Below are 24,429 nucleotides of genomic sequence, written 5' to 3'. Positions count from 1 at the left end.
AACGTTAGAATACAATGTCCAGACTCATCACCTCTTTGTAGACTCCAAGGCCGCGTATGACAGTATTAATAGGAACGCATTATATAATGCAATGAGTGAGTTTGGAATACCGCGTAAGCTGATCAATCTGGTGAAACTGACAATGTCCCCAGTAACGTGTAGAGTCAGGGTTGGCAGTGATCTGTCCGAACCATTTGAAGCGCTCTACGGGGTGAGACAAAGAGATGGATTGGCCTGCCTCTTATTTAACGTAGCCTTAGAAAAAGTTATTCGTTACTCAGGCATTGAGAAAAGGGGAAAGATATTTGACAACTCTGAGCAACTATTGGCTTACGCTGATGATATCGACATAATTGCGAGAAATCCCGATGATTTACAAGACGCCTTCATAAATCTTGAAAGTTCTGCCAAAAATATGGGTCTTGTAGTAAACCAGCAGTAGACCAAATACATGGCCGTAGGATGTACCCAACAAACCCCATCTCTTGCATGTGGAAGCCAAAATTTTTAAACGGTACCAAGATTCACATACCTAAGCTCCCTGATAACAAACAATAACAACACTACAGAGGAGATCTAGAAGCGCATCGTGAATGCAAACCGCTGCTATTTCCGCCTACAAAAACAAATAAAATCCTGACTGCTTTCCAGAACCACCAAGGTATTAGTGTACAAAACACTAATTAGACCAGTGCTTACGTATGCAGCTGAGACGTGGGTTCTAACTAAGAAGTATGAGCGAGCACTGGACGTTTTTGAAAGGAAAATTTTGAGGCGCATCGTTGGACCGGTTCTAGAAAATGGATTTTGGCGCAAACGTTATAACAATGAGCTCTATACTCTGTTTAAGGAGCTAAACGTCACAAAGTTCATAAAACTGGGAAGACTTCGGTGGCTAGGTCATGTGGAGAGAATGACCGAGCATCGAGAACCAAAGTCCCCGCTGAGCTCAAGACCGATAGGGAGAAAGAGCCTGGGAAGGCCAAGGTTAAGATGGAGCGACAACGTCCTCAAAGATTTGTCTGCCTTGGAGCTTCGAAACTGGAGAGAGCTGGCGCGGGACCGAGATGAGTGGAGGAAGACTCTTGAGGAGGCCAAGACCCACCAGGGGTAGTAGAGCCAAAAGTGATGATGATGATGATGACTTCATTGTTGTTATTATTTAAATTTAAATTGACGAATCCGTTGCCCGGTTTTATTTCGATTACTGTATAATAATGACTAGCCATTTAAAAAATAAAGATTTGAAATTTTAAAATTGGAAATTCATATGTCATACGGCATATATTCTGGTCTAGTAATGTGTAATTTCTATCAACTAAGAAATTCTATAAATGTAGTACTAGAGGATTCATATTTTTTATACTGATTCATAAATGTGGAAATTCTAACTATACAATTGTAAATGTTCTCTAAAATGCCCTGGAAAGAATCTCAGACTTGTGATGTCCCGAAAGAAACCATTCATCTGTTTTGAATGCAATTACTAATGTTATCCAAATTGACCTTGGTAATAAATTACATCTTTGCGATTCTTTCAAGGATAAAGAAATCATCCTGTCACTTCGAATGCAACATTGATGTACTATACTAGATTAGCCTTGTCTAGTTAAATCCATTTTAAAAATGACACCACATAGCGTACGTCACAAATATGGAGATGAACTTAACAACCCAACTCTGTTTAAACTCCTTGTACAAACGTTCAAACTCGTAAGCGAAACCAAGGAACAGCGTTCATTTTGTTACCAAGTTGTTGTTGTAATTTGAATACAAAACCGTCACCAAAATAAAATAAAAAATTGCTTAACCAGGTCTGAATCACGTAAAGGACTAATAAATAACACAAAATGATTTTTATTTTCACATTTTAAGTTTTGGATTCTGTACACTACATATTGAACCAAAACGGGAAACATACACATATTTACTATTGAGTAATACGATTTAATCAAAAAGACAAATTTTGTTTGTATGTTGTTGAAGCTGAAATCTGGTTTAATGAGTTCTTATTTACGTCGTATTTAATTGAAATTTTCAAATTAGAACTCGTTGTATGAAGAATTTGGACAAACGTTAAAGTAAGTACCTACCTACAATAATATATTTTTATAACAATTTTTCAAATTTGGAACTTATTAGTCAAGATTTTAAAGCCTGATTTTTCACAGGTCTATTAAATAATATTTCCCCTGGACAGGTATTTCAACATGACTTTCTACCAATCGTTATATTCAAAAGAAAATAGCCATTTAGCCATTTACGAATAAGTTGTGTTCTAGGAAATAGCACTCAGGCATTACATCTCATGTTTTACGATTTCTCAAAAAATCCCGGAAGTAGTATTCTACGTAAGACTTTTATATTCAATTCGTAAAACATATCACGTAATAGAATTTTAAATCATATTGTGAGAAAAAAGATTTACGTTTTTATTTCGCCTCTAATAATAATCTAAAAATAATCCAAAAACGAATATTTTTCTGTCTTATGTTAAAAAAAAGGTGTAGTGTTGTGCCTTAAGAACTTCTCCCCCTGATCTCTTTCTCATATTACTTTCTGTACTCTTTTTGTTGTAATTGTTTTTTGTGAATAATGGAGGAGGATTTTGCTGAAAAATTCCCTCCTGGACCTCCTGAAAAGCCTCCATATTCCCCTTAACACCCCAGATTGTGAAAAAACATAAATTTTAGATAGTGAAACTGTCGTTATAACTTCATAAAACTCGACTCGCCTTCGCCTTTACAGTTCCCACCAGCACTTCTTCAACCTCCTCCAACAAACTTTTATTCTTCTCATTCCCGTGGCCTGTACATAGTATACGCTCGAAAAACCAAGCGATGTAAAACTATTTACCCTCTTGAATTTGGTCAATTCCAAGGTGTAAAAGCCGAGGGTGAGTTCCAAATCTCCGTAGAATTCCTCAAGGGGTCAGCTGCCAACAACTGGCCATGTTCCTTTTCTCCTCAATCCTCCCTCATCTGTCGTCATCACCTCTTAAGAACAACATCTTCCCTCTCATATTTACTTATTCTTCAACACATTACCGGTTGAAATGTACACTTTTCCCACCACCGATTAATTTGTTGCCGTTTTGGACATACCATAGCTGCATGCAAATCCTCGGCCAGATGTTTTAAATTTGGAGAAAACCATCCAGCTCACCAATGTCCTTCCTCCCCACCTAAATGTTTCAACTGCTAGGGTTCTTATTCCGCCGTCAATTTCTCTTGCCCAGAACAATCTTGCCAACATAATATTGTATTTTCATCTGTCAAATGCCACAAATGGGTGCGCAAACAATTATTATCAACCTTTCTGGAAAACTTTCCCAAGACAATTCTTCATTTAACAATAACTTTATTGTGCTTCTACTTGACCTATTTACTTTTATTATTTTCCACATAACAATTCAAAATTATTATATTCAAAATGATTACATGATTACATTCAACATTACATTCAAAATGACTGTCATACTACTTTAGTGGAGTAGTCGAAATTCTAATTCTAACAAATTTAACCTCCTTAACCAATTAATTTCAAACCTTTTTTATGTGGCTGCTATCTCGGAAAAATGGTTTACTCTATCCAACCACTTTAATGTGGAATGGTACTCCTGTCTCCGCGATTACAGCCGGTTGTGCTGCCCTTTTTATTAAAAAATCCCTACATTTTTCCCAATAAATAACATCAAACCCACCAATGCTGTCTTCCAAATGGTTGAATATAAATAAAAAGACACATCCTTTATTTCAGTTTATGTACCCTCCACAGTAAACTTTAATAAACAGAGTAGCAAATTGTTCGTCACCTAGGCCCTCCTTTCTTCATATTGGGTGATTTTAATGCCTTTTTCCCAGTTTGGGGTTCTGCTTTCTTTGACCGAGATGGTCGAAGTGTGATGGACTTTCTAGATGAATCCGTCCTTTTACTTTTTGAATAATGGATCTTCTAATACGATTTCACGCCTCAACATGAATCCCAGCGCAGAGAATCTCTCCACATGCTCTCCTAGTCTGGCCTCTATCTCCTCGTGGGTGGTGTCCTCAGACCCTTAACAAACTTCTTTCCAATCAGTCCCATATTTCGACTAAGATTAAAACAAAGCACACCAAATGGGAGGAATCTAATTCGTATGTGGACAAATTTTTGCTAAATTTACCCGTCACAGATTAATTATTAGCAAATCCTAAAATCAAACAAATCACACAATTCTCGATCTAACTACAGGCCGATCGTTTTTTCATCCATCCAAATCAATTAAAAAGTTAAAGTAATTTCCATCTCAATTTGGTTTAAGAAAAAATATATACTCAAAATACCTTGCCATCACCAGCACTGATATTGATTTATCCTTTTTTAACCAGGAAGTATGTCTTGCAGTCTCTATAGACAGAAAAGGCGCCTTTGACAATGTCTCCATTCCAATTCTGAAAATAAAACTTTTAGAAATAGGCCTACCCCTCAATTGTCGAATCTATTATTGACATATTTCTTGATAGAAAAAAATTCATTGAGACATCAGATAATAATCCTCAAAGTAAATGTATTTGGAAGGGTCTACCCTAGGGCAATGTATTGTCTCACTCACTGTATAATATATACTTGTACGATAAGCATTTTACTATTCACCCTCAAGTAAAACTTATTGAGTTCGCAGATGATATAGCTCTCTTCCTATCATCCAAAACATCTAACCCGCTATCAAATATTTCAACGAAGCCATGAATGCCCTTTGCACATGGCTCACTTTAAATCGTCTTGAACTTTCAGTCCAGAAGCGTCAGTGTGCCACTTTCTCAAACCGTCATATAAATCCGCCCTTAGAAACTATCCAATCCCCAGTACCTCTGAAGTTTAATTGTTTCCGAATAATAACTGGAGCGATGCAATCGTCGCCCATCAATTCCTTTCAGGTAGAATATTCTGATCCCTCTCTTTATTTAATGCGGCAACTATTTGCTGACAATTTTTTTCTTAAATGTTTTCAGATCCCAGAGTCTCGTTATTCACCAACCAACACATCCATCTTTTACAATCAGAGCTCAAACTTAACCTCTACCTGCCATATGTAAAAAAAAATCAGTCTCTTTCAGATCTTCAAATTATCCAAAATGATCTTCTTCCCTTATACAAATTAAAATATTGTTATGTCACCCTATCCTAAAAGTTTTAGAAGGGATCGGTATCCTTAAAAGCCATTCTAATCTCCCCACCTGTACTGTCAATAATATGTTCAATGACATTATTTCATCTAAATGGCCCAACTCCTCTCTTTTATTTACTGATGGTCACAAATCTCCAGACTCTCCTTACTGTGGTATAGGTGTTAAAGTTTACCACAACAATTCTAATAACAGAATATTTTTTTCAATTTCAAACCAATTTTTAGCCAAGTGCATTGCAATAATTGAATTTCTCAAATGTGTAATCTTTTTTAGTTCTCAATTCAAGTTCATATCAGTTCTCTCTTACTCTCTCAGTTCCCCCCAAAAACTTAAATCCAGTCCTCTTCTTCATCCTGATCATTACTTATTAGAGTGATGATAGCCTCTACTCATGGCTCTGTTTAAACCGTAACTCTGATTTGGCTTTCTTGACACATCGACACTGTGGATATTATGGATTCCTTGGCAAAACAAGTAGCTTCCAACACTACTTTTACCCTCGTAAACCATATTCCCCTCTCCGACATTTTTTTCCAGCCTCAAAGATAAATCCCGAAATGTTTGAGTATTGGCATATTGCTAGTCAATCTAAGGGAGCTTGCCATGCCTCAATACAAAGGACTATCCAATCAAAACAATGGTTTCAACAATTCCTCTATTTCTCCTAAAAGGATTTTCCCTTTTTCGAATGAGGATTGGGCATTGTTCCGTTCCTTCTCATATTTTTAAAATTCACGTGCTTGGCTGATCAGATTATACAATCTGTGGTCTCGAAGTGGAAACTTTAGATCACATATTTTTTGGCTGTCCCTCTCTAAAAAAATATCCTCTCTTCTATCAAGCCCTACATAAAATTGCCTCCCCTCCATTCAACATCTCATCTCTTCTAAATCTGAATTCGATTCATATCTATCATATAATTTTGAAATTTGCCCATTTAACCCAAATTGATGTATAATTTCACCTTCGCTCTCTCTATAATTTGAAATGATGGCCCGTGAAGGGTGAAAGTCAGAAACAATTGAAAAAAAAGTTTTTTATTGTATCTCTAAATAGTATAAAATAAAGTCGCTATCGGCGTCTGTCTTTTTGTGAGCTTAGTTCTTCTAAATTACGCAACGGATTTTGATAGGTTTTCACTATCATTTAGAAAATTTCTTCTGGAAGGTTTATATACATACATATTATATTGATAGAAAGTAGAGAAAAGTCGATGTTTTATAATCAAGTCGAAAAATTATATTTTCGGGCACTACATTGCTAACACTGGCTAAACCTTATGAGGTACATCAAAATAATGTAGTACGAAATTATATATCTTAAAAAAGCCTACAGAAAAGTCCGCTATGGTATATGTCTATCACCTAAGGATAACCCACAGCAACGCCGGGTACACGTTAGCTAGTTCCTGATATTTAACGATAAGATATTCTTTTTGGTTCTGTTTGTATAGCATCATTTTTCACCTAACGATAATTAACTTTCTGTTTTTCTACAGAAAAACCATTTGAAAAAAGATTGTTTTTCTTTATCGCAGTTTAAAGAAAAAATACCAGGATTTTTAGCAATCTTAAATTAACATAATTTATTTTTCAGCTTGGAATCCAGTTTCTTTTACGATGTTAAATGGTATGATGTAATATGTTGTCGAGTAATATGTACCTGGAAGAAAATATTATTTAACTTTAATCCTTCTTTTTTCTCTTGGTAACTTGTCACGAATGCGATGTAATTTTTTCTTCGTGGTAATAAGATTCTTAGTGAAAGCAGTAAATAACCCGAAAGAGCCTTGTCTTCGTGATGCCGCAGTTTGCATCGAAAATGCATATAAAAGGTATTCATCTTTAAAGCAAATGCTACTGTTTAACTTTTTTGAGAATAATTGCCAGCTTTCTCTAATACATAAATAAATCAGGGCATACATTATCAAAAACTTCAACAACAAAAAAGTAATAATTTAAAGCTCGCAGTTCAACGAAATAAAATTTTCTCTTACCTTTTGGAACCTATACAAAGACATGAATTTATTAAGGGCCCGAATAGCAGCCTGATGACTAGGAAGGAGAAGGGCCAGATGAAGAAGATGATGAAGGAGGCTCCACGCATGCTTAGGCGGCGTGAACTCATCGGCCTGGACACCATTATGTAAAAATCAAAGTATAGCATCGTCAGGGTGGTGGTAGAGGTTATACCTTCAACAACACGTGCAGTTACCTGATGTTAGCAGCCTCGTTGACGTAGCTGCCCCAGCCAAAAAGCGGCGGAATGCTGACCATCAAGGAGTAGGACCATATAAAGAAGATGCTGAGGGAGGCACCGCGCATGCTCAGATGGCGCGATACCAACGGCCGGGACACCATCATGTAGCGCTCGAAAGACAGCACTGTCAAAGTGGTGATGGAGGTTATACCTGAAACAATACAATACACGCGATTACTGGATATGAAAACGTTATTAATCGATATGAAAATATAATGGAAAGAGTGCTAGTAATTTAATTTTTTTTATTAAAATATGCAGCCAGTGGACGAGTTTATGTATTCAGAAATATGTTTATCATAGATGGAAAACCTGATTACAATATTTATTCGTAGATTTATTAACGCCCTCTTGTGATTTTACGATATGCAATAGTTTTTACAGTTAATAATAATAATGTTTCTTCAATAATTGCAAAATTGCCCTGTGGCATGCTGAAATAAATATAATTAACCAATTTGTTTACACCACTATTTTCAATAAAAATTATCAACTAGTTAAATAAAAAAAAAACTCATCATAGTACAAGGTAAACAGAAAATTAATGTTTATTATAAAAATAGACAAATAAGCACGTATTAAAAAAAATATATTTTTTAAATGCGGTGATTGATTGATTAGTTATTATTATCAAAATAATATAAATAAAGAACCATATATAGAAATATCATTGTGACAAGTTGTGTCTCAATACCTCTCCCAGATAAAATAATCAAACTGAAGTAAACAGCTTACAACAACTGGGTTATTAATTCTTTCAGTTCAAATAAATCACAGGTGAAAATATTCTCCTTATATCTAATATAAACTGGGCTTATTAATGCGTTGAAAATAAACATTTGAAATCAAATTCAATGTTCATAGATAAAGAATCTGTGCACTCATTTGTAAGACATACAGAAAGTGGACTTTTTTTAACAAAGCACGCACTACAAATAATAGTAAAAATGGACTGCTAAAGTTCCAACAACATCATTAGTCCCAGCAAAATCCCAACGTGCAGCAGATGTTACAATACATTTCGTAAAAAAAAGTATTAATGGAATTGCAAAAATTTAAAAAAAAATTTCAAATATACTCAAGCGACAACTGGAAATGCAAAAATTCAAATCTCAGGATCCGAGAACGCAATCGCAGTCAGCCCTTGCAAGAAAACACGGTCTACAAATCAAACACACTCAAAATACATTAGAGTTTCAAAAAATCTTAAATACGCCATAAATAACATTGATAAAAATTTAAAGAAATTAAAATAGAAATAATGAACAAAAATATGGAATCAACAGACAAAGAAATTTGAGAAATGAGAGCTACAGAGGAAGCATCATATTGAAAACACCGGAGATGGAACAAGAAAAACTAGAAAAATATATAGAAATTACAGGCACCAAGATCATAATTGTAGTGTTTGGTGTTTGCGTTCGGGTAGCTTCGGGTTCTATCAAACATAACCGAACGCTACTAAAGGCCTTGGGTTGCATCGTTGGGTGGCGGGAAGCCATTCTATCGCTAGACGGCCTTTAGGCAACTTGTTACTTGTATTGTCAGTTTATTATATTCCGAATTAAACAACCTCCGTATATCAGAATCTACGACTATTAATAGATATATTACCAGATCCCTATCCTCGTTAGAATACTGGAGATTAAGGGCCCAGGGCCCAGGGGGTCAAAGGGTTGGTAGGTCGTGGCGGGACACATCAAGCTGGATGATGCGCGCCTCAAGAAATGCTACAAATGACATAGCTGCATCAGCAGCACTACCAACAAGTCCAACTCTCTGGCGTCCACGAGCGGTCATCATGGCCCCGCGACCCCTGGGCAATGTGATCACCGGTGTGGGACGACCATCCCACCATCGAGGTCATAGCCGACAGAGAGGGGGCGAATGGCGAAACTCTGGCGCCATAAAACCAGAACACCCCAGCTAAGGGAAGGAAAACCCCTACAGAAAAACCCTTGCCTCCAGTAAGGGGTTGGGCGAGTGGCTAATAACCACTCCCTGTAAAAACAACATTATTACGAAACCGGAAACTAAGCCTCGGACAGCGAAAACACCCGGCAGACAACTTGGCAATCGAAATATGGACTTGAGAATGGCAACATGGAATGTAAGAACGATGTATAGAAGTGGAGCCCTCGGAGAAGTACTTGGAGAAATGGAAAAGTACAAGATAGATATACTAGCAGTGCGGGAAACTAGATGGATAGGCACTGATACATTTGATACTAGAACGCATACAATAATGCACAGTGGCAATGAAAAACACCATGAGTTCGGAGTAGCCTTCATCGTTAATCAAAAATTGAAGAATCAAGTAATTGGTTTTAAGTCTGTAAACGAAAGAATATGCATACTCCGCATAAAAACCAAATTCTTTAATATTTCCATCATAAATGTTCACGCTGAGACAGAAGACAAAGATGAAGCATCTAAGGATACATTCTATAACAAACTGGAGCAGACATATGACACCATACCATCCAATGATATTAAAATGGTTATTGGAGACCTTAATGCTAAAATCGGTCAGGATCCGGCACACCAACAGGTTACAGGAAAAAACAGTATTCATATGGAAAGCAATAACAATGGATCAAGGGTGATTGACTTTGCAGAATCACGAAACATGATAATAGCTTCAACACAGTTCCCAAGGAAGAATATACATAAATGGACATGGACATCACCTGGCGGCAGATACCATAATCAAATAGACCATATCCTAATTGAAAGAAGAGGGGCGACCAGTATCACAAATGTAAGAAGTTACAGAGGAGCTAACTGTGATTCGGATCACTATTTGGTAGTAGCCAGCTATAGATGCAGAATAGCAAGAGATAGAAAAGGAAATCAGCCAAGTATCCCAAAGCTAAACATCGATGCTCTTAAAACACCAGAAGGATTGGATAGATACCACGACTCACTGTCAACAAACCTACCAAACCAACTGAGTGATCAGCTCTCCTCAAACGATTTAGAAGAGGATTGGACCAGTCTGAGAGATGCACTGCTGACAGCGGCAGAATCAGGCATTGGAAATAGACCTAGGCAGGTTAGAAATCTCTGGTTTGATGAGGAGTGCATACAGAGCGTCTGCAAGAAAAATGAGCTAAGAAAATTATGTATAGAAACAGGAACAAGATCAAAAAGACAAGCCTACGAACAAGCACGAAGAAATGCTAACCATTTGATTAAAAGAAAGAAGAGACTATATTTTAACAACATATTGTTGAAAATGGAAAATGATTTTGTTAATAACAATCCACGTGAGGCATATAAAGGCGTCAATGTATTTAAAAAGGGCTTCAAACCCAACACATCCCTGTGCAGAGATAGTAATGGAGACATAATAGGAGATAGGAAAAGATTAAGACTAGGTGGAAAGAATACTTCCAACAGCTCTTGAATCCCAATAACAACCTGACAGTCGAACCAACTCACATTCCGGATGAGCTAAATAATGATGAAACGACTAGAGCGCCATCGGTGGCAGAAGTAAGGGCTGCCCTAAATAAATTGAAAAACAATAAAACACCGGGAGGAGACAATATCCCGGCAGAGCTCTATAAATATGGAAACGAACATCTGAAAAACCTGCTACACAATCTTATTGTAAAAATATGGACCGCCAAAAGAGTACCAGAAGAGTGGCAAACTAGTATAATATGCCCCATACATAAAAAGGGAGACAAATTGAAATGTGAAAATCACAGAGGAATATCACTACTTTGTACAGCATATAAAATCTTCACAACAATTTTGAAAGAAAGACTAGAACGTCATTCAGAGAACTTGCTGGGAGAGTATCAGGCAGGTTTTAGGAGGGGGAGATCCACCACTGATCAACTCTTTACTACTCGACAAATCCTGACAAAATGCTGGGAATTCGATATAGACATATATCAACTATTTGTTGACTTCAAACAGGCATATGACAGTATAGATAGGGAGAAAATATATGAAATACTCCTAAATTTTGGTATACCGTCCAAAATAGTAAAGCTTGTAAAAGCAACGATGGTTGGTTCACGATGTCGAGTAAGGATAGGAGGTGAAACAACGGAGGATTTTAACGTCTCCCAGGGGCTGAAACAAGGTGATGGCTTAGCTCCCACTCTTTTCAATATTGTTTTGGAGCACGTCGTGAGGAAGACAATGATTGCTACCGACTCAAACATTTGCTACAAAAGCAATCAAATAGTTGGATATGCAGACGACCTTAACACTGTGGGAAGATCCTTACAGGCTGTAAGAGAGGTGTTTGACCCTTTGGAGACTGCAACAAGAGAGGTGGGCTTGCAAATCAATGAGAACAAAACTAAAATCATGATGCAAACCAGAACCCCACACCGCAGAATAAAAGATAAAGTGAATTTTAAAAACTCCTATAACTTTGAAGTGGTCGAAGAGTTTGCCTACCTGGGCTCCATCATAACGCAGGACAACGAAGACCCAGTAGAAGTAAGAAAGCGCATCACAGCCGCTAACAACACTTACTTCGCGTTGCTGTCAGTGTTAAAATCCCGAAACGTCCATAGGAAAACCAAAATAACCCTTTTATAAAACAATTATTAGAACGGTCTTGGCTTGGTCTATGGATGTGAGGCGGGAACACTGACAGCAAAGTCTGCGGAACGGCTGGACATCTTCGAAAGAAAGGTACTTCGAAGAATCTTAGGAGCGGTGCGAGAGGGAGAGGCATGGAGAATCCGCCACAATAAGGAGCTATATGACATCTACCAAGCTCCCAGACTCTCTACTCATTCACGGCTCCAAAGACTAAGATGGGCAGGACATGTGCACCGAATGCCAAGCACACGTGTACCAAAGAAGGTTCTAACAGGACACCCGGGAGGCAAACGAAAGGCGGGCAGACCTAGGCTGAGATGGGAGGACGATGTCAGGAAAGATGCCAGAGGACTACTCCATGTTGCAGATTCGAAGACGATGGCCGAGGACAGAGGGCGGTGGAGGCTCATGTTAAAGGAGGCCAAGGCTCGAAATGGGCTGTAGCGCCATTGAAGAAGAAGAAGAAGGGCCCAGTATTCAATCCTGTAAACATCAATACGTTACAGTGGCGCAGCTTAAAAGGAGTATACGGAAACAGTTTTTTCGGATTGCCGGCAAGTCGATCTGTTTCACACCAGTGACTTGCAAAAATCTCCGGGATTTTATTGTCAAGGTGACAATAAATGGAGATAAACTGGGCATAATAAGGATAATTGGAAGTAAATAATTACGTGGCTCTGGGTAACAAAGACCAGACGAAGAATCCAGCGAAGAATAAATAATCACGTGGTTCTGGGTAACAAAGACCAGATCGGTGGCCCTGGGTAGCAAAGACCAGACAAGTTTCACAGAAGAAGAAGACTTGGAATTCCGGGAAGCGGCTGGGCGCTGGACTGCATCGGCGCCGGTTCCTGGAGTCAGGTTGTATTGTTTCTTGTTTGTTTTCTGGAAGGTGTTATTGTTGCCGGGTGGGTTTTTTTGTTGTTGTCGTTGCAATCATGGAATCGGGCGGAATTTCCAGGTTCTCCCACGTTAATGGAGATCGGAGTCTATTCCGCTTGAGGTTAGAACAGTTCCTTTTAATTCGTGATGACATAAAAACGACCAAGTTAGATGCTTCACAGAAACGCGCTTATTTGCTGAATCTTCTAGAAGCGGAGACATTAACTCTTTTGATCAACTTATGTTTCCCTGCTAAAGTTACAGACGTGGCATTCGATCAGTTAATAGAATTAATTGAGAAACATTGTTCCAGACCGCGATCGGTATTCAAGGAACGAGAAAAATTTTATCAAGCCAAGCAATCGCATGGGGAATCGGTCAGAAATTTCACAGTTCGTCTAAGGGGATTATCTTCCTTTTGTGAATTTGGAACGCGCTTGCCAGAAAGCTTAGCGGATGCCTTTGCAATCGGTATTTTACCAGGCCGGGCTAAGGAGAAAATTTTTCTAGAGGGAACTAAATTAACATTTAACGAGATGGAAGAGTTAGCAATAACGGTTTCAGTTTTAGACAATCTGGTTCCGGAAATTAAATCTGAATTTTCCGCAGGGAATTTGGATGTGAATGCCATTTCGAATCGTTCAAATTCGCCCGGGAGACATTCGTCACGTTCGGGAGAAACTCAAAGTTTTTCAAGGTTATCTCGTTCAAAGAGCCCCAAACCGAGGAATAAAAAATGTACAGTTTGCGGTGAATATCATGTAGAAAAATATTGTAAATTCAAGAACGCAAAATGTTTTAATTGTCACAAGGTAGGGCATTTGAAGAAATTATGTAGGAATCACAAGGTTAATCCAATTTTTGAACAATCCCAGAATAATAGTATTTCATACATTAATCCGTTTAGGGCTAATGTGGTTATTAACGAAGTAAAATGTGCTGCTATGATTGATTCAGGGGCAAGCATGTCGGTCATGCCGGATTTTATTTTCAATCGTTATTTTAGAAATGTAACATTGTCACCAGATAAGCGTACTTTGTCAGGATACGATGGCAAACCACTTAATCTTGTAGGTAGTGCCTGTTTTACCGTAGAATACAATAATCTTAAAAATAATTTATTATTTACTGTTGTGGTTAATGGCACGGAATTGATAGTGGGTAGGGATTTTATGGAGATTTTTGATCTGAAGATAGTTCCAGTGATGATAAATTCGGTTTCATCAATCAAGGACAAAATCTGTTTTATTGAAAATTGTGAACATGTAAATTTTCAAGCAGTTGTGGAAGCCACCGCAGCGGATAGCAAATTACAGCTAGTGTTTAGGTATTTGCGGCAGGGCTGGCCCAAACGAGTAAATCGTGACAGCAGTATATGGAAATATTGGCTAAAAAGGAACGAGCTGTCTATCGTAGAAGATTGTTTGTTTTGGCAACACAGAATAGTTATACCTTTTTCTCTCCAAAAGCAAGTGTTAGATTCATTACACAGGTCACATCTTGGTATTGTTAAAATGAAGGGAATAGCTAGAGCATATTTTTGGTGGACAGCTCTGAACAAAGACTTGGAGAAAGTCGATCAATCATGTTCAGATTGTGCGTTGTCAAAACAGTCAGCACCAAAAAGTCAATTGGCGGTTTGGCCAAATCCAGGTAAAGCTTGGAGTAGGGTACACGTAGATTACTGTAGGCCTTTAGCGGGGAAGATGTTTCTTGTGGTGTGTGACTCATTCTCGAAGTGGTTGGATTGTATTGAAGTACAGAAGGCAGATTCAACTCATACGATTTTGGAATTGAGGAAAATTTTTTCTAATTTTGGCAACCCTGAGTTAATTGTGTCTGACAATGGCTCAGTTTTTACAAGTGAGGAATTTAGAGGGTTCTTAAAGGAGAACAATATTAAACTTATGACTTCTCCTGTGAAACACCCCCAGTCACACGGATTGGCGGAAAACGCTGTTAAAACTTCGGAAACGTTCCTCAAGAAACTGTTAGTAAACGATAAATTCCCACTAAATTTTAATGTCAAGTTATTAAATTTTTTAATGGACTATAGAAATTCTTTGCATTGCTCGACAGGTATTGAACCAGCGGTACTGTTACTAGGAAGGAGGCTGCGTTCTACTTTCGACAATTTAATTCCAGTGAAAAATGGTGATGAGTTTTCGGAAAAAGTCAAGCAAGCAAACGTTAACGTTTCTAAAGCTCAATCTGATCTGGTTAAGTTTTACAAAGGGGTTAAAACCAGGGTTTTTAAAGTTGAACAAAAGTGTTTGACAAAAGATTATCGTCAGGATAATAAAGTAGTTTGGGCTAAGGGAGTAGTCTCTAGAAAGCTAGGCAAGAAAGTTTATATTATTAAGATAGGGAACACAGATGTGACATGGAAGAGACATGTTGATCAAATGAGGGAAATGTCAGAGAGCTGGAAGGAAGATGGCAATAGTGCACAGCATCCCGCGTCTGAAATTTCGAGGAATGAGCCTCATGAGTTAGAGACTTCAACCTTATTGCGTGGATTCACTGGTTTTCCTCCTGATTTCAGGTTGGCGGCAGAGGAGGTGGTGTCGGAGCAGACACAGGCCCGGCAACAGAGACCATGGTCGGGGAGATTGCGGCCAAGACGCGTGACACCCACATCTTCCAGAGGAAACGGGGCAACTTGACCCAGGCACCGCGGTTGTTAGACTTAGGATTATTTGTTAGCAAAATGTAATAACTTCACTTGTTGTAATAACTGCATAGCGCAGCTCTGTTAGAAATCTCTGTGGATCTCTGCACAATTGATTTAATCGTGTTTTGTGCTTAATATTTTAAATTTCTAAGTTGTCTATCTTTTTAAAATCATTGTTAAAACCAAATGTAATATAAAATGAATATCTATGTTGTGATTTATATATGTAAAATATTTATGTTGGTTTGTAAGTGGCTTCAGAGTTGAAGGAGGGAAGGTGTAGTGTTTGGTGTTTGCGTTCGGGTAGCTTCGGGTTCTACCGAACATAACCGAACGCTACTAAAGGCCTCCGGTTGCATCGTCGGGTGGCGGGAAGCCATTCTATCGCTAGACGGCCTTTAGGCAACTTGTTACTTGTATTGTCAGTTTATTATATTCCGAATTAAACAACCTCCGTATATCAGAATCTACGACTATTAATAGATATATTACCAGATCCTTATCCTCGTTAGAATACTGGAGATTAAGGGCCCAGTATTCTTTCCTGTAAACATCAATACGTTACAATAATGCTAACATTACTCTAAAATGATTAAAAAAATAACTACTGCATGTGGTATTCAAACCGAAGATGCAGAAATATTGAACGTAAATCGCATCCGGTATAGTCGACCACACCACTTACTAATAGTAACATTTAAAATAAACGATAAAACCAAAATCAATGCCCCAATATCTTTAAAAAACGATCGAACCACTGATTTAATTAACCAGCTCGGACAGAAAAAAAATCATGTTGAATTATTTAGAAGTAATGACGCCGTACTATAAGAAGCTTATGTGGAAACTAAAAAAAACATGCAAAAATAATTAACTACAAATTTTTATGGTTCGGTGGAGGCCAACTACTAACCAGGAAGACCCCAGGAGACAAAATTATCCAAACTAGACATTCTGATGACGTGAATAAACTGACATTAACATGGCTGACTACGTGAAAGAATAGAATCGGACAATCAACATTATTGTGTAAGTACAAATGACTGGTAACACAAAAGAAAAGTAAAATGATTCAAAATATTATCCCAAAACATTAGATCGATTAGTAAAAAGTTTTATGAATTTATGATATACCGTCAAGAGCTTGAAAATAATCTTAATGTCATTGTGCTAGCAGAATGATGGTTGAATGATAACTACACACATACATTTACATTTATACACCTCAGTAATAAAATTAACACGATCATTCAAGAAATAACAAACACCATACACGCCAACTGCATAAAAATTAAATAAGATGAAAAAAATATTCTAGCTATGTACATATCTCCTTCCAAAAACAAAATTACAAATTTCTTAGTTGCACTTGATATTACATTAACTGTTGTGTAATATCTCAACAAAAACAAAAATATAATCATATCAGGAGACCTTAACATAAACACTTTACAATAGGACAAAAAAAACATACAATACCCAACAATACTAGCGCAGCACTGGAGGCCACAATAAATGTCTAAACACGAGTCAAATAAAACACTAAAAGCTGTATAGACCATATAATGATTAAGACCAAACTGAAAACCAAAACATTAGTAGTTGAAAACATAATCACAGATCACTACATGAATATTATAGTAAAAGACACCGAAAACGCAAAATCTGACCAACATAAAATTTTGACCAAAGAAAAAATAATAACCAAGAAAACACCTAAAGAACCTTATTATAACACAAAGCATCTTTCCTAGAATTCATAAACAGGGATCCGTGATGCCTATTTATAAAGAAGCAGACAAAATGGATATAACTCACTGCATTGCGATATATTTAGAATAAACTTAATACTTTGATTCGATCTACCACAAAATCCTACTTAAAGTTATTTGAGTAACAGAACACAACAAGTCAGATAAGTCACTGCCGATTACATATGGAGTTCCACAAGAAAGCATACTAGGGCTATTATAGGGCCTATTCTATTCACTATTCCCATAAATGATCTATGCATCATGAAAACAGACGGAAAAATTGTTAGCTACGCGGACGATACAGTTTTACTATTTAAATCTGCAGATTAGACTAAGGTGTACAATATAGTGGAATCAGGAATCAAGCAAGTAAAAAGGTTGTTTGACATAAACTTACTTACACTATTATATCGAAAAAAAAATCACAACTAACCGTGTACCAGAGCACAGCCGAAAAATGAAACAAACAGCATAAAAACACAAGAATGCATTAACACTAACATCTGCGATTGCCCTACTCTAGAACACAACTGACAATAATCTCAGATGAACACATCATATCAAACACATCACATATAAACTCCTCAAAATAATACACATTTTCATAAGAAACATATATAAATTAAAACAAATGAAAACAACATATTATGCAGTTTGCCAACCCATTATAGAATACGGTATAATTGCTTGGCGAGGAGCAATAAAATCAGCTATCAGTCACACGGAAATTACACGGAAAACTATCATAAAAAAATACAAAAAAAAAAACATAGAATGACCGGCACTTAGCAAGTATTCAACGTGTTGGACGTAGGTACTAGACATACGCCAAATGTACACAAAACACTACTAATGTACATTTTTCACCAGTTAGACAAGCGTACATACAACACATAAAAACACAAGTTTTGGACAAAGACACCACAAATACCAGGCAACAAAAGCATTCACAAATCTTAAAATCGACACAAAAAATGAGGGAAACAAAAAATACACAATTTCAAAAAGTAAAAAAACTAAATTAAGATAAGGATTAAATACCAAAAAACGTCAATTTTAAAAAAAACATCTTAAAATAATAAAAAATATTCCTATATAGTTCACTTATTATACACAACCGGATCAATAATTACATAATTTTTTTTCCTCTCAAAAGCCGAAACAGCTGTCACATTAAAACTGTAAAAATAACAGAAATACTTGCAGAACTTAATAATTATTAAAACATTATTAAATTTGATTTATTTTAAATTTATTTAAAAAAAATAAATGGAGTTCTACGAATTAAACACCAAAACAATAAATAATTACATACATATTGCTTAGTTTTTATAACTGTCCTAATTATCTTATTACTATAATTTAACTTATTTCTTAATATTTAATTTAAAATCGTTTTATTTAACATAATTTAAATACAGTATACCTTATTTATATACATAATTAGTCACATAAAATTGTTAAAGGGGGGCCTCAGCACCCAGTAAGGCTCACATTACCAAATAATATTCAATTATTTTACAAGCAATAATTATTAGCCTGAAACACTCATCCACATTGAAAAATCTCCTGATAAAAGATACATGACGCCAACGGGACTTGAACCCGTGTCCTTTCGATTTCCGGTCGACAGCGACCGTGTTTCAGGCTAATAATTATTGCTTGTAAAATAATTGTTACCCTTTGTGCAATGCATAAAAAAATCTTGTCTTAAACATTAGTTTACCGAAAAACAAATAATAATAAATAATATTCAATTATTATATATATTTTTTAATCGTCTCCTCTTAATAATAGATAGGTTATATCGGGACTGTTACCCTGTCCTGGTAAGAATAAAGAGTACTTGGGTTCGAGTTTTCCTTGTGTGGTGGTGACCTTTTTTATTCACTGTGTCTGCATGTTTCATATTTTCAATGAATGTTGACGATATTAGCTTTTCAACATTTTTTCCCATTTTAGTATTCTTAGTGTTTTTTTTTTGTTTGTTCAAAACTACAACTTGGGAATATGCTGTATATTTAAAGCATTTCTTAAATTCAATTACGAGAAGTCATAAAAAACGTTCAACTAATTTGCCAATATAATGCTCATTTTACATTTATTTAGTATAATGACGTAGTTTCTTTCTCCCGACTTAGAAAACAGTAAACAATATCTAAAAAAACACACCGAATTTGCGAGTGTAATTTTGTCTAATATGAACACACAGGTACAAATTACATTTGAATAACATAATATTTCAGAATATCTAATATTCAGTAGCTACTTATTCACAGTCGGTGATCTCATGGGTATGCGAGTAATGGAAAATAAAAATATTCTGAACATTCATCGTTAACAACAAGAAATGGTAAATAAAAATAAAAATTCTGAATGTCGCCATAATGGAACATTTAACTCAATAGTTCCGTCCGCATGAACAACGCACAACGGGCGGAGCCATGACAACTAGCAAAAAATTACAGATGAACAAGTACTAGTACATTGATGGAAAGGTCCCTACACTTTATTTTGCTTTTTTGCTAGTTGAGAGCGTCTCATCGCGTTGTGTGTTGATAATGTGGAAGAAAAAAGAGACCAATGGTGGATAACTACCGTGTTTGATCGGAGGTGATTTTTTCATCTCACCTCTAACCACAACTTCAAGACTTAACTTATTGGGAAAGATGAACAAAAGTATATTTTTACAGTTCTCGCCGTGTTTTTTTAAAAAAGAACATTTTTATTTAATGAAGTCAATAACCTAAAATCCCATCGCATTGAAAGCTTAAATTCTGACATTTCTTCTATCCGTGGATCTATCCTGCTGATTTTCTCTCTGGTGTGAATTAACCATCTACGGATCAGAAAAGATGAACACTTAAAACCGGAGTAAATTTTTTGGTTTTTAGAATTCCAAAATCTATTTTTTTTAATCATTAACCCTATACTATTTGCGATAAAAACACTATCAAACATTTTATTGCCCTGTGATGATATCTTCAGGTGGCATGGTTAACCATAAATTTACAAAAAAACTATTTTTTGTACATGTTGCTAGAGCTCAGGACAAAGCTCAATATGGGTCACTTTTATTATTATTATTTATGATAACACGTGATCGTCTATTGTTTCTCGTTCTTACAACTCTTTCTAGTGTCTCAAATCGTTTTAGGCCCGGTATATCAATCGGTCCGTATCCATGCGGTGTACCACATTACTCACTCAAATTTAAACGGGGTAAATCAGCCTTGGTAAGCCGCAGAATAGTTCATATTTTAGACGTCGAGGCGCTAGCAGTAACAAATGTCAAATATCACGTTTACGTGATTAATTATGTCTTATCGAAATACACGTAAATTGCCCGATTTTATCAATATGTACTATTACAATCATCGAGCGATAAGAGATGTTGATGTTATTAATTGAAAATTAATTTAAAATAGCCAATAGTCCGGTAAGGTATTGTAAAAAGGATTTTTCAACGTTCTGACGGTGTTTTCAGCTGTGTGTTCATCATATTTTCACGAATAGCATCGACTCCACCAAACAAAAACTATTAAAAAAATCAATCAGAATCATGCTGATTGAAGTGGGGAACTTTATAAAAAAGTCAACTCTTTTACATAGAAAAATTATGCATAAGCTATTAGAATTAAACACAACACATGTAATATTACTGATATCCAGGCTTCCGAACTGTGTACGGATTATGTTCCAAGCCGCGCTGAGCTTGACATTCCAACCAAGCTTAGCTTAAAATCAACCGATATACCGGGCCTTGGAACGTGTTCGACTATTGTTTCTCGCAACTCTCTCTAGTGGCTTCCGTTAAAACAAACAGTCTCAAATGGTCAGACGCAAAGCGCATGAAACTCACAATCACTCCCGCGAAACGTGTGTCGGTAGCATGCTGTATTTAAACTGTTTTGGTTCTCCAATTGCAGAACACGACTAATCATTTCTTGTGTTGGTCATTTTTTCGTACACCTTCACGTACACGTTCGTACACGTCATTCATAAACCTCTACATCTTTTTACCTTATGTATATATCAAAATAACAATACACATAAAAAACTTATATAATTTACAATGATAACTATTTTTTATCAAAACTGTAGAGGATTACGTACTACGACAGAAATATTTCATAATAATATTTTATTGAATGACGATTGTTACATATTCGGTATTTCTGAAACTTGGCTTAACCGTTTGGATGCCAATCGTCGATTTTCGACGATTCGTGTTTTAACGAAGATTGCCGATCGTCGATTTCCGTCGATTGCGTCAGTCGTGTTCTGATTCGCGCGTACGTCTGTACGTAAAATTCTCATTTTTTCGAAACGCCTGGACTTCGGGATCCTCCTCCGCGTGATTCTAAGCCAATATTCTTTAATAAAACACCGAAAAAATCATCGAAATCCTTGAAAGTTCGAAGAATTTATGGGGTTTAAAAAAAATATATAGTTTCATAAAAAAATATGTTTTTTTGGTGGCATTTGACAAGCAACTGGATGAATTTTTTTTGGCACTCAAACGGTTAATAATTCTATTTTCGATCCTGAACTAGCACCAATGGAATTTTTTAGCATTTTTAGACGGGACAGATCAAATAACATTTCAATGAATAGTATTAATAACCAAAAAAATTCTCGTCGAAGCGGTGGAGTGATGATCATAACACATAACAATCTTAACGCATACCCTCGCGAAGACTTGCTGAAGTGTACAATGCTGAATGCATTTGGGTCACTATTCCTCCCTCTAACTATACATCCAAACGTACTATCCATGTAGCTTGTGTATATCTCCCACAGGATCGTGGATATGAAACCGCTCTCAGTTCATTCCTTTGCTTACTCGCTAATGTAAAAGATCAATATCCTGACGACATTTTACTCGTACTTGGAGACTTTTATATGCCCACCATAATATGGAAAATGCACGATTCACACTTAACACCTGGAAACCTAAATACACTTAGTTCCTCACTTACTGACACAATTTATTACTCCGAATCAAAACAATATAATCACATAAAAAATTTCAATAACCGAATCCTAGATTTAATCATCTGTAATGAGGAATGCCATGTATCTCGTGCATGGAATCCTCTTGTCAGTGAAGACTCACACCACCCATTGCTTAAAATTATATTACAAATCGATACACTCCCAATCATCAACGCTCCTCCTAAAGTAGTTTGCCTGTTTGAAAAAACCGACTGACTGACCTAATGAGTTAATCAACCGACATCTATCGATGATAGACTACTCATTTACTCAAGAAAATGCAAACGTTGACGAAGTAGTTGATTCTTTTTATAACATCTTAAATAATACTGTCAACCAATTTGTCCCCAAACGCCTCGTCAAAAAGAAAAAATTTAAAAACTGGTATTCAGCTCCTCTAATCAAAATCATCAAAGAAAAACAAAAACTTCATAAAAAATGGAAATCTTCTGATAATCCAATAGATTACATAGAGTTTGCTATCAAAAGTACACAACAAAAACATCTACAGAAGCATTGCTATAATAAATATATATGTTTAGTTGAATCTAATATTCAGAATAATAATAAACAACTCTGGAATTACGCTAAAAACAAAAGTGGCATCCCACAAATCATGCAACTTAAAGATGAATCAGACACCGGCGCTCATCAAGTATGTCAATTATTCTCTAAAAACTTTCAGTTCACCTACGTAAGCGATATGGGTACGAACAATATCAGCACAATCGATAGTTCTACTTACGTAAATAATGATTCTTCGATTGGTTAGATAAATACTGACAATCTAATGATCAATAAATACCTGAAAAATTTTGATGTTAGTAAGAGTGCTGGTAGTGACGGTATCTCGCCATATTTCATCAAAAAATGTGCCACAAATCTTTCTTACCCTTTGACTAACATATTTATAATGTCACTAAAAGAAGGTAAATTTCCCACAAAGTTTAAAGAAGCTATTATAATCCCTATTCATAAAACAGGGTCAAAAATTAACATTGAAAATTACCGCCCAATCTCAATACTCACGGTATTTAGTAAACTTTTTGAGAGAATTGTCTACGATCAAATTTACACAACAATTGTTCGTAATATACAAAACCAACAACACGGATTTCTTCAAAAGAGATCAGTACTAACAAACTTGGTAAATTTTAAATAAATAAATAAATTGTTCGTAATATACAAAACCAACAACACGGATTTCTTCAAAAGAGATCAGTACTAACAAACTTGGTAAATTTTACGGAATATTTATCGTGCAATATGGACAATAGAAACCAAGTAGATGTAATCTACACTGATTACTCTAAGGCCTTCGATAAGGTAAACCATTTCATTCTAATTCAAAAATTAAAACAATTAGGCATCCATGGCGACTTACTCCGGTGGCTCACTTCATACCTTTGGAGTAGACTTCAAAGTGTCTCAATTGAAGGAACAAAGTCCAGCTTCTTCTCTGTGCCCTCCGGTGTATCTCAAGGTTATCATTTAGGCCCATTATTATTTAATGTGTATATATACGATATTCACAAATGTTTTTTACATGCTAATTACCTAGCATATGCAGATGATAAAAAATATACTTAGTTATTAAATCAATCAACGACTGCATTAAACTTCAAGAGGACCTCAATCGTCTCTTTGTCTATTGCGAATTAAACAAACTTGTTATTAACATCGCAAAATGCAATAAATTAACATTTACACGTAATAAAAATAAAATATCCTTTGTATACACAATACACACTAAACGGCACACACATCAATGAAGTAAAATATATCAGGGACCTTGGGGTAACACTGGATGTTAAATTAAACTTTAACCAACACACTGATGACATCATTAACAAAGCCAATAAAATGCTGGGATTTATAATTCGCATAGCAAAACCCTTCCACAACATAAACATTCTATATTCCCTTTACACCTCATATATTCGCCCGCACCTGGAACACTGTACACCAATCTGAACTCCTTTATACCAAGCCCATATCGAAAGAATAGAAAGAATTAAAAAAATTTTAAACACATAAATTATAAAGTAAACTTACACTTCTCAAATCATACCGAATCCATTAAATTTCATAATTTTAACTCCTTCCAAACACGACGTCT

The 24,429-nt window shown here is 36.1% G+C and overlaps 1 protein-coding gene across 1 annotated transcript in view; it reads right to left on the bottom strand.

The window, feature by feature from the left end:
* LOC149415413 (uncharacterized) overlaps window positions 1–24,429 on the bottom strand; it is a 71,117-nt gene that overhangs the window by 20,037 nt on the left and 26,651 nt on the right. Inside the window, exon 3 of the mRNA XM_089642212.1 lies at window positions 7,386–7,581. Coding sequence (XP_089498338.1) covers window positions 7,386–7,581 — 196 coding nt within the window. The remainder of the gene's footprint in view (window positions 1–7,385; window positions 7,582–24,429) is intronic.

This window comes from Hesperophylax consimilis, chromosome 18 (assembly GCF_061612785.1).
Source record: "Hesperophylax consimilis isolate HC1 chromosome 18, BYU_Hcon_1.0, whole genome shotgun sequence".
Classification (NCBI taxonomy): Eukaryota; Metazoa; Arthropoda; class Insecta; order Trichoptera; family Limnephilidae; genus Hesperophylax; species Hesperophylax consimilis.
This window is presented reverse-complemented; position numbering and strand designations above follow the sequence as displayed.